The following is a 12,101-nucleotide window of genomic DNA, read 5'->3' as shown; positions in this document are numbered from 1 at the left end:
AATAGCAATTAGTAAAAATGTTCATAGAATAAATAAAATAAAAAAAAGGTTACAAGCCAAAAATAAAAAGAATTGACTGCTCGGCCGAATATTTATATAATTTGGAGCATTTTAGAAGGACAGTCCAAAATTAAATAAGAGAAAGAAGAGAGGATCGGACTATTTAATAATTTTTTTTTTTTTTAAAAGAAGTAATTTCGACATAAAATTTTGAACGCAGATCTAAATGTTTAAAGTCCGATCGATATGTCCACGCGAGTGGCCTCGTTAAGGCCGTTTGGGTGCACAGCTTAAAGGGACGAGATGGGTTGCATCCCGTCAAGAAAACTCCTAGATTGACAGTCGATAGACGTTGAAGGTGTAGTGCTGTGCTGAAATACAGATCTTGAGAAGCCGGATCCGTCTGAACGAGAGAGAGTATCAGACTAGGGTATAGTCCAGTCGTCATAGTTTGGTATAGTAGTGCGGACAGGCCCGACTCCGGTGGATACGAGAGGGTATCACTATATAGCAAGGTAAAGTCTAGAAAAAGAGTAGTAGGGGCCGACCCCGCTTCCTATTTCTTCTTAGAATGGGGCGGTCAATCTTCCAGTGCTGCTAGGACAGGCTCGGACTTGTAGAGACTAAACGCGAACAACCGTGGCGTTCTGCAGAATGGCCGTCATACGAGTCACGAAAAAAAACCCAAGTCGACAGTCAGACGGAGAAATGACATGGAGGCAAGGAATCTCGCTAAAAAAGTATCCAACCTGGTGGTGCAGGCTGTCGAAACGAGAAGCGTTCCAGCGTTCAGTCAGTTCCAATGGCCGCATACATCCCAGTACAAAACTTCATTTCGCTGACAAAAACAACGAAATGAAGGACCCCCAAGTCGAGTACACGAAAGCACGTGCAGTGTGCACACGCGAAACAAACACGTCTTACCGCGTGGAGCTCCATACTGGGAATGAAATCTATAGAGAAACATTTTTACATTCAGACTGGTACCTTTTACTCTATATCAAAACCAGGAGAGTGGTTTAATACAGGTTACACGTTTGACTCGAGACCAGTTATTGCGTAGGGTTTAATGGAAAGTTTGTTATCTAAAAGTCCATCTGATGAGTCTACTCTTATCGCACCAAAACAAACAAAATCCGGACCAGTGAGAATATACCAAACCGTCCAGACATTGCACATGGCTTTTTGCATCTATTTGGCTTAATCCTTAAACAATGGTATTGATTCCTGCACTTAAAACCCGCCTCGGTATACGATGTTCCACTCATGTTCACGGCATTGTCAATAAGGTGCCAATAACGTATCCAATTATTGTGTCCCAGAATCAATCAGAGAATTATCTTGAATGCGAATCCGCAATCGCGAGGTGTAGACGCTGAGGTTTGCGTTAAGGTATTCTCTAGGGATGACGTTCAGCTGGCTCGGCGCTCTGTGAGTAGAGGTTATCGCTTTATGCTAGAATAAATAAAATAACGGTAAACACAATTTGTCCTGGATGCGGGGAATTATCCCCAGAGGATTAGTCTTTATTGTATAAAGTCTTAACCAGGAAGTGGCGTGTGAGCTGTAAGGCTGTACACGCCAAAGAATACTTTAGTTTATCGTGTAATTTGTAGATATAACTTCAATACGTAACACAAATGCACTTTCAAAAAACAAACAGATTTCCTTGTTTTTAAATACAAAAAAAGTCATTTTATATACTATTTTTTACTAATTGCTACCATTATTAGATGTATTATGGGTTGTTGGTGGGGGTTTTTTTTGTCGGTTTTTGATTCGGGTTTTGTTTTTGGTTTGGGTTGGGGGGGGGGTTGGGGGGAGGGTTCTAACGTCCATAAAAAGTATATATTTCAATATATGATAAATCATGCAAGAACGTATGCATATAAACAACTACTTAACTAAATTAATTAATTAAGGAAGATGCTCCATCATAACATGATTACAATGTTCAAACATATATAATAGGTGTCACCAAGTATAATGTAAGGGGGAAAATAACTTTCAAAATTTCGTTTCCATTGCTTCCTTACTTTTTAGATCTCTAACACTTACGATTTTTCAGTTTCAGTTTCAGTTTTCTTTTTAAAATGGGAATCGTCCTAAAGATTGCATTGCACCTATTGTGTCATGTACGTTAACGATACTACTGTTTGTTTTTAGAGGATTTGTCACGAGTATTTTTTAATGTGGAATATATCAACCGAGTCTGTGTCAATCAGTATTTGTCGAGGCTCTGCCGAGACAAATACAGATTAACTAGACGAGGTTGATATTTTACATATTAAAAAACACGAGTAGCGAATACTATTTATCCTATAATACTTGTAAAATAACATTTTAATTCAGTTTTTAGTAAATCACAGTACTAAAGACACCGCCATCAGTAACACGATTAGCAAAAATTAGTTTGACGTCACGCATTTTAACTAAATCTTTGAAAAAATACGCTCAGATATACAGGTATTCTTGGCTTGTAAACAAATTACCTAGAGACCTTGCAAATTTGCATACCATTATTAACCGGGTTAATATACTAAATTATCAGATGGGTTTATGACATGGATATCATGGGTAAGTTATAGGATAAATGCTGTTAAAATGGAACAACGCTTTCAGTCCGATTATTTTCATACGAAACTGTCTTTTTATTGGTTAAATGACCCTTTATTGTCAGATGTATAGAGTAAATAACGCAATAGTCCTGTCTTTTCAAACGACTAACTTAGCAATAATATATCATCCATAATAGCTATAATACATGTTATAGATGGGAACGTAAGTATGTTACATCGCGACTGGAAATGGAGCTATCAAACCTTGTATCAACATGTAGTGTAAATGCGTGGACTTTCTAGTGTGATATCCATCATCTAGAAGGACGTTAATGCCCTTACGCAGAGTGGTTTCCATTAATTCCACTTCTAGCTATAAGTTTAACGAATAGTGAGGGACCATTGAGAATTGGGTTTGTCCTGGACGTTGGCGTTCATTGTCCAGATAGCCGCCGTATCCCGTGAATCCAGGACGACTTTCTTCTTTATCAAATTCCACCAAGGATGGTATTAACATACGTTCTTGATGCCACTGTTTCCCAGGGTAACAGAATAACACGGCACGTATTTCGGTCAAACTATGTCCTCTTTTAGCATCATATACTAGTGTCATATGGTTTGACATTTAATCTCTTGTGTAAAATTCACAAGTTGGTGTATCTGTCTTTCGGTAATTACATATTCCTTGATGCCACGAAATTGTTGGTCCTTAATAGTTTTTAAAATACATTGACATCGCCCGTAATATAGTTTTACTGATGGAGTGCACGAGTATATCAGCTTGGTCTACTGGTACGTAGATGTGTAGTTTCTAGCCAATACTATTAGCATACCGATGTGAATATTTTAGACAATCGTAGCATAGAGAGGTGTAGTTTCTAGATAATCCTACTAACATACATATGTGGAGTTTCTAGGCAGTTCTAGCATAGCGAGTTGTAGTATCTAGACAATCGTACTAGCGTAGAGAGGTGTAGTTTGTAGACAGTCCTATTAACATAAAGAGTTGTGGTTTCTAGACAATCCTAGTATAGAGAGGTGAAATTTGTAGACAATTCTTCTAGCATAAATAAGTGTAGTTTCTAGACAATCCTAGTAACATACAGATGTGAAGTTTCACGTATAATGTATTTTTGGTTGCCATGGTGTTTGTATAATGTGTTCTTGGTAGCTCTGATGTTTGTAGTATGTGTTTCTGGTTACATTGGTGTTTGTAGTAGCTTCAAGTATAATGTGTTCTTGGTAGCTCTGATGTTTGTACTATGTGTTTCTGGTTACATTGGTGTTTGTAGTAGCTTCAAGTATAATGTGTTCTTGGTAGCTCTGGTGTTTGTAGTATGTGTTTCTGGTTACATTGGTGTTTGTAGTAGCTTCAAGTATAATGTGTTCTTGGTAGCTCTGGTGTTTGTAGTATGTGTTTCTGGTTACATTGGTGTTTGTAGTAGCTTCAAGTATAATGTGTTCTTGGTAGCTCTGATGTTTGTAGTATGTGTTTCTGGTTACATTGGTGTTTGTAGTAGCTTCAAGTATAATGTGTAACAGAATGGGTACGCGCCTCGGGTACTAGTATTAGTGACTTTAAGATGATAGATATAGAACTGAAATTAGCGGTTTTCTCCCCTCTCTTTTTCTGCAGATGAGAATCGGCCTCCACACGGGGTCGGTGTTAGCCGGCGTGGTCGGCGTAAAGATGCCGCGATACTGTCTGTTCGGAAACAACGTCACCATCGCCAACAAGTTCGAGTCGGGAAGCATCGCGCTCAAGATCCACATTAGTCCCGTCACATACGAGTAAGTAATACTCTAAAGGTTCACTTACACAATTTCACTTTTAATAACGATTTTGCTGCATTTGAGCTATAATTGTGCACCCTACAAGCTGTGGGTGATGGAAAACTGTTAAAGGTGTAATATGTCTATAAAAGTGAATATAATATTTGTGTGTTTCGGTTGTTAATGGGTAGGCCATGGCTAACTGCCTTCAAGCATAATAACACGTCGTCGCCATTTGTATGCAGTATACCACAAGCAAATCAGAAGCATTTACGGAACATAAATTAAAGATGGCTACTAACGGAATTGGAAAATTGGAATAAAGGTATATCATGTGAAGACAATTAAACTAGGTGATATATTTGAAATGTTTAAATATATAACAATTTACACATCGACAGCTCAGAACACGTGCTAGTCATGTCATGAGAATACGCTGGTGTGCTGCCAGTGTTTTTCTTTCCGTATTACCCTAATTATATATAAATCACGGAGATGTGCAATCATGTTTGACGCCAAATATCAAACAAGAATCTAATACAATATCCTAATTGTATATTGCAGAAATTTTTTTTTCACTTTTTTACACAAAGTCTAGAATGTGTTCCATGTGTGTGGCAGGATACACCTGGCACCGTGATGATTAAATTCTAACAATTTGGTGCTATAGGCTCCGACCAGGCTAACAGACTGCAGTTCATCCTGAGATCGTGTATAATTGCTGTGTCATGTGTGTGGTAATAAACTGCAGTACGCACCAAACATTAACGCATGTTGATGGAAAGGAATCTATTTAACATGGTTATTTCGACACTGAGTCTGGTGAGTTAAAGTTAAAGGGTTTTTTCGTGTGTGTGTTTTTTTTGTTTTTGGGGTGGGTTTTTTAACACGATTAGAGCACATTGATTTATTAATCATCGGATATTGGATGTCAAATATTAGGTAATTCTGACATATCAATAAACTAATTTTTTTACACACCCGTTGGTGAGAACACCATTTGTGATATTTGGTAGCACATACACGTGTGATAAAAATTTTAAGTTAGAAAGTTTGATATGTTTAACGACACCACTAGAGCATATTGATTTGTTAATAATTGGCTATTGGATGTCAAGTATTCGGTAATTGTGACATATTGTCTTAGAGAGGAAACCCGCAATATTATGTATTTAGTAGCAAGGGATCGTTTATATACACTATCCCAGATATGTTAGCACATATCATGGCCTTTGACGTACCAGTCGTGGCGCACTGGCTGGAACGAGAAATAGCCCAATGGGCCCACCGACAGGGATCGATCCTAAACAAACCGCGACGCCCGCTTGACCACAGCAAATATTAAGGAAAAGGTATATTTATTTTATTTTATATAAATCAAAACGTTTTTAAGATTTCAAAATTAATTCTGGGTGGAACTTAAGAGATTTCAGCACATTTCTGTCCACACAATATATCTTTTATCGATCACTGATCGACTACGCATCAGGCGAGCGCTTGAGTCTGGAGAGAGAGGGGGGAATTCCGTTCTCATCTCATAGGCTAGTGGATTTATATTGAAAAACAAAACAAAACAGCAAGGGGTCTTTTATATGCACTTCCCACAGAACACTACATAGCACTGCCTTTGGTGTTCTAATTGAGGGTGGGGGAATGGTGGAGAAGAAAAGGCTGCGAAATTCATCAAGGGCGATTGATTTTACGATGGTGTCGCTTTGTATTTTTCCTTGATGCAATGATAATCATCAATAAAAACAATAAGGTTAAAATGCTAAATTCATTTGCGAAAATACTACCTGACAGTGAACGGGGTCACGTAATTACAATATTTAACATGATAAGCAGTATATACAGATGATTTACGTCAATATTTTCAATTAGACTAAATGGACAAAACTAAAATGCATAGTGATTATTTTATGCTTTGAGGGACAGATGCAATTCGGACCATCATAATTTCAGTTTGGAAAGTAAAACGTGTTTAATCGGTCGCATAAACTGCGTTTGTTTAAAACAAGTAGCGCAATTAGACAGTGGCGGCAATCAGCCGGCGATCTTCCTGTGTTAACTTGTACGTGACACGCGATACCTTTGGACAGTGAATGTTTGTAACCGGTCTCGGTGGCGTCGTGGTTAGTCGTCATCGGACATAAGGCTGGTAGGTACAGGGTTCGCAGCCCGGTACCGGTTCCCACCCAGAGCGTGTTTTAACAACTTAATAGGTAGCAAGACCACTACAGCCTCTTCTCTCTCACTAACAACTAATAGATAACCAGTACACCCTCTTCTCTCTTGCTAACTACTAACCGTGGTTTGAACCGGCCTCGGTGGCATCGTGGTTAAGCCATCGGACATAAGGCTGGTAGGTACAGGGTTCACTGCCCGGTACCGGCTCCCACCCAGAGCGAGATTTAACGACTCAGTGGGCAGTGAGGCCACTACACTCTCTTCTCTCTCACTAACCACTAACTCACTGTCCTGGACAAATAGCCTAGATAGCTGAGGTGTGCCCAGGACAGCGTGCTTGAACCTTAATTGGATATAAACACGAAAATCAGTTGAAATGAAAAAAAGTGGATGTTTAGCTGTACCTGGGCCGTCGCTTAGTAGAGGGTGGGCGTGCATTGTGTTGTTGGTCTACACTAGTAGACAGACAGTTTTTTAAAGTCTCACCTCATTACAACATAATCAAATTTAGAATATTTAAATATAAGCAATATAAATCATAAATTTGTAATGAGTCACTCTATACTTGTAGTTTTGAGAGACTATTCGCTAAAAGTATCTACAATACAAATAAAGTAAACAACCCAATTAAAACAGTTAAAACAATGGCAGCACAAATAAAACAATACGATATATACATTAAAAATATTATACATAAATCATCACATAGTATATAAAATGGATTTTCGATATTTAAGAATGCAATGGCAGGTTTTGGCAGCTAAGATGCAAATATTGGGCCAACACAAGATAAAACACCATTTCTGCATGTCTGTGCAGTCATCATAATTAGAGAGTAAAATTCTACAGTGTGTGAGTAATTATAACGTTATGTCAGCATCTAATGGGCAGTTAAGCAATACATGTCTGTGTGATGGTGCATATAAAAGATCCCTTGATGCTAATCGAAAAGAGTAGCCCATGAAGTGGCGACAGCAGGTTTCCTCTCTCTCTCTCTCTCTCTCTCTCTCTCTCTCTCTCTCTCTCTCTCTCTCTATATATATATATATATATATATATATATATATATATATATATATATCTGTGTGGTCCTTAATCATATGTCTGACGCCATATAACCGTAAATAAAATATTTTGAGTGCGTCGTTAAATAAAACATTTCTTCCTTTTTTTTTTTCTTTTTTTAAGCAGTACATGACACTCGTTTCCAATGTGGTTAAGACAACTAAAACAAGTTCTTTCGTCCAACTGTGTATTATTATTATATCGACCAGTTTCAACTTTCAGTGGAGCAACTCCGTATCTATTACATTGCATTGCCTTATTGCACATAAGAAGAAAACCAGTTTACAAAACGCGATTTCACAGAGATGATGAATAGTTTACAATGATGTTGATGCGGAAGCAAACAAATTAATTTAAAATTAATCCCCAGCCATCTTTAAATAAGGGTATGCATTTTCAAACCCAAATTAGACGCAATCGTGGCTTTCTTACATATTAAAATTTAGCCATTTTAAGTCAGTTATATACAGTGTTGTCCTCTCTAGGTACTTGAAATCTTCTCTAGAGAAAACTCAGGTGTTTCGTGTTCTTAGTCAAGGCATTTCTTCTTTCAAAGTAGCCAGGAATATCGATGACGTACTACATGTTGTCACCCGCATGTATATCATTGTACTCGTAATCTTGTGCTAATCGCTGTGGTGGAATATGAAAGCCGTGTGAAGTATTTGATGTTTTATATTCCGAGTTGTTATTGCTCCTGGCAACTGTACAACAAGGGCATTACAAGGACACATCTGCAACTAATCCTGTATACGATCAACTCAGGTAGCCCGTTCATAGTGTTTGTACTGGACAGGTGTTGCTTTTTATCTGGCCATAAATTGCAATCTGGGTGGGAGTTGCAGTTGTATGGTCGCAAGGAACAAGATAATGCAGAGTTCATTGACAGGAAGTAGAAATTTACTACGTAATAATCAGCGTGTTGTGCGAAATGATTCTGTTTCTGTGAATGGAGTCTGAAAAGAACTCGTTACAAAAAATGAATTGATTTGATACCTAACAACCAATTTGCTTAGGTATTGTCAGTGAAAGAATTCATGTAATAAAGCTAGACATGCATGTTATTAAGTAACCATCTGACGTCTGACCAGATTAATTGGTGTTAGGGGTAAGCAATATGACCAGTTTAAATGATGTTAGGAGGTAAGCAATATGACCAGTTTAATTGATGTTAGGAGGTAAGCAATATGACCAGTTTAATTGGTGTTAGGTGATAAGCAATATGACCAGATTAATTGGTGTTACGAAGTAAGAAGTATGACCAGTTTAATTGATGTTACGGAGTAAGAAGTATGACCAGTTTAATTGATGTTAGGAGGTAAGCAGTATGACCAGTTTAATTGGTGTTAGGAGGTAAGCAGTATGACCAGTTTAATTGGTGTTAGGAGGTAAGCAGTATGACCAGTTTAATTGGTGTTAGGAGGTAAGCAGTAGGAGGTTAGCAGTATGACCAGTTTAATTGGTGTTAGGAGGTAAGCAGTATGACCAGTTTAATTGATGTTAGGAGGTAAGCAGTATGACCAGTTTAATTGATGTTAGGAGGTAAGCAGTATGACCAGTTTAATTGGTGTTAGGAGGTAAGCAGTATGACCAGTTTAATTGATGTTAGGAGGTATGACCAGTTTTATTGATGCTAGGAGGTAAGCAGTATGACCAGTTTAATTGGTGTTAGGAGGTAAGTAGTAAGACTAGCTTAATTGGTGTTACGGGGTAAGGTAAACAGTATGACCAGTTTAATTGGTGTTACGAGGTAAAACGTATGACCAGTTTAATTGGTATTAGGAGGTAAGCAGTATGACCAGTTTAACTGGTGTTAGGGGGTAAGCAGTAATATTAGGAAGTAGGCAGTATGAAGTAAACTATATAAAGTAAGCACTGTGAAGTATGCTATATAAAGTAAGCACTGTGAAGTCATCTCTGCTAAGCAAGCAGTGTAAAGTAAAGCAGTATGAAATAAGCCGTACATGACCAGTTTACTACAATAACGTCTGTTTGTTTACTCCAGGCTGCTGAAGCAGAGTCCAGGCTTCCACTTCACGCCGAGGACGCGAGCCGACCTGCCTGGGGGATTCCCCGAGGACATTGAGGGGATTCCCTACTTTCTGGAAAGCTACGAACATCCGGGCGTGCCCGAGTCCGACAGAGACAACGTGGACCACATCACGCTAGCGCTCAATGACTACAAGGAGAGACCCGGCTGGTAAACTGGACCTGTTCGTGGCGGCGGCTTCATATTGTGATACACTCTAGTGTCTTTGAAAGAACAGGACTGTTAGAGGCAAGAACACTTGCTCATACAGGTCACATTCTAAAGGACATTTTAAGGGTCCGTGTTGTGACTCTTAAATATGGTAAAGCATATGGTTTAGTTTGACAGTGGGCGGTGAGTGATGGACACAGTGGCCTGCCAATGACCACACATCCTAGTGGGTATTTCCTGGACATCCCATGAAGCATACGGCTTCCAGAAGCAAAAAGAGTGTTCTGGAGGGTGGTCACTCGTGAGCGTTCGCAATCAGTTCAGTAGAATATTTTAATGTATTGTGAACAGACCGCGAGAGTGCGCCCTCCTGAACATGTTAAAGAAAACATGCCTGAAATATGATTTGCCTGCTCAGCAAATCTGTTACAAAGCAATATGGTGTATTATACCTACTCACTCACCCTTGTCCCCAGTCATGCTATCTGCTGCTCCTCCTGTTCATCTTAAGCTGTGTCTCACTATCTCTCACTCTATTTTTCTTCCAACATCTTCGTGTCGTCCCATCCTTCAACTCATGTCCTCCCCTCCCTTCCTCCCCCTCTACCCCCCCCCCCCCTCTCTCTCTCTCTCTCTCTCTCTCTCTCTCTCTCTCTCTCTCTCTCTCTCTCTCTCTCTCTCTCTCTCTCTCTCTCTCTCTCAAACACATTTAACATTGATTCTGTCTTGTTATGAGATCTTATTGCTGTGATAAGTTACATGTTTTGACACTAGGTTTGACGTGAATGCCTTAATACATGTATGTACCTTACATAATATGTTTGAATAATCTGCTTACTAGATTTAATAAAATTGTTTAAAATGTAGTAAATAGTACGTCAGAACTATATGAAGGAAAGAACAGAAGGAATAGCTGCACTATAACGTCGACCGTCCTGTAAAGTAATAGATTGGTTTAACGAAACCAGCATATTGAACTAACTATTTGGTGTCTGACATGTAGGTCTTGCGAGACCTGGTCTAGAGTCTGCGAAAATAGCAGCAAGTCATATGTAACATCTCAACAGCAGCCAAGCACGGAGAAAAAGAGTGCCTCTTACTGATGGGGGGGGGGGGGGGTGAGGTCGATCCAACGAACCGTCGTACATCAGGCGATGGTTCTGTCTCTGATATTCACACAGTCCAGTCACCTAATGTAAGGACGTTTGTCTGGTTTTGAGAGCTAAAGAATTGATTTGTTAAGTAGACTGAAATCAGTAAGAGGAAATGAAAGGTCATGTATGTTTGTTTGGCGCATCATGTTTCGGCGAAGCAGAAGTCGAAGATTCATTTTAAATATACTACTAAAAACAAGGTAAGGGTCAGTAAAATATGTTTTATATGCAAGTGCATTTCACCATAATACAATTATACGGAAGGCAATAGAGTGTTCACGGTTTTGACATCGAACAGTCTGTCTGTGTCTAATAATAATCAAATGCAGAAAACAATCCTTGGTGTGTGTTCTATTTTCTGTGACTCTGGTGGTCCTGATCGAATTAACACAAATTATCATGCAATACCCCCACTTTGTATTGAATGCACGCAGCAGCATTCTTTAGAAATTCACAAAGAAATGTTCAATAAAGGCTTAATGTTAGACAAGCAAGAGTCCTACCCCTATCTTCTTATGCAATGTTCAAACTCGTACCAAGCTAACGTTTTAACCGTATGTTACATGACAAATGATGGACATGCAACAATTGCATGTGTATTTATGTTCATTAAAATTAATCATCTATTAGCATATTAAGCATATTGCTACGTGTGTGTTCGATACGAAGGAGGGTGTTTTTGTTAATTTTATCAAGATCATTAGTGCCACAAAAATAGATATAAAGGATTGTTTTCTGCGTTCATTTATTAGACACGGACAGTGTTCGCTGCCACAACAGTGAAAATTCTGTTGCGATGAGTACTATGGTACACTGTTTTGAGTAGTATATTTATCAACTGACATCCAAGGAGCGGGAGAGTGTAATATGTATAACGTTCTACAACCGCATAATGAGTATTTCATGTCGTAATGATGGTCTCAGTTTACGCTTGTATACGTATTGTGATGTCAAAACGTTTGGACGAAAACTTGTTTTTACCTTAAAACGAATTAATTTTAGACGAAAAACGCAAACAAAAAAGAATATCCACAATATAGTCTGTTATACAAAGAGAGGAGTTAGGTCGTGCATTTGTCGTGTTACAGCTTCGAGAAAATTCCTCTGAACTCTGTTTTGTACAGAGATACCCAAAGTCGTTATTTATGGCTTTGCAAGAAATAT

At 38.7% G+C, this 12,101-nt stretch overlaps 1 protein-coding gene across 1 annotated transcript in view; it reads left to right on the top strand.

Moving 5' to 3' along the window:
• Positions 1-10,867, top strand: part of LOC121373977 (guanylate cyclase soluble subunit alpha-2-like) — a 69,862-nt gene extending 58,995 nt beyond the window's left edge. The window contains exons 9-10 of the mRNA XM_041500833.1: positions 4,195-4,349; positions 9,589-10,867. Of these exons, the coding sequence (XP_041356767.1) occupies positions 4,195-4,349; positions 9,589-9,787 (354 nt within the window). The 3' untranslated portion in view covers positions 9,788-10,867. The remainder of the gene's footprint in view (positions 1-4,194; positions 4,350-9,588) is intronic.
• The last annotated feature ends 1,234 nt before the right edge of the window (positions 10,868-12,101 follow it).

This window comes from Gigantopelta aegis, chromosome 6 (assembly GCF_016097555.1).
Source record: "Gigantopelta aegis isolate Gae_Host chromosome 6, Gae_host_genome, whole genome shotgun sequence".
NCBI lineage: Eukaryota > Metazoa > Mollusca > Gastropoda > Neomphalida > Peltospiridae > Gigantopelta > Gigantopelta aegis.
This window is presented reverse-complemented; position numbering and strand designations above follow the sequence as displayed.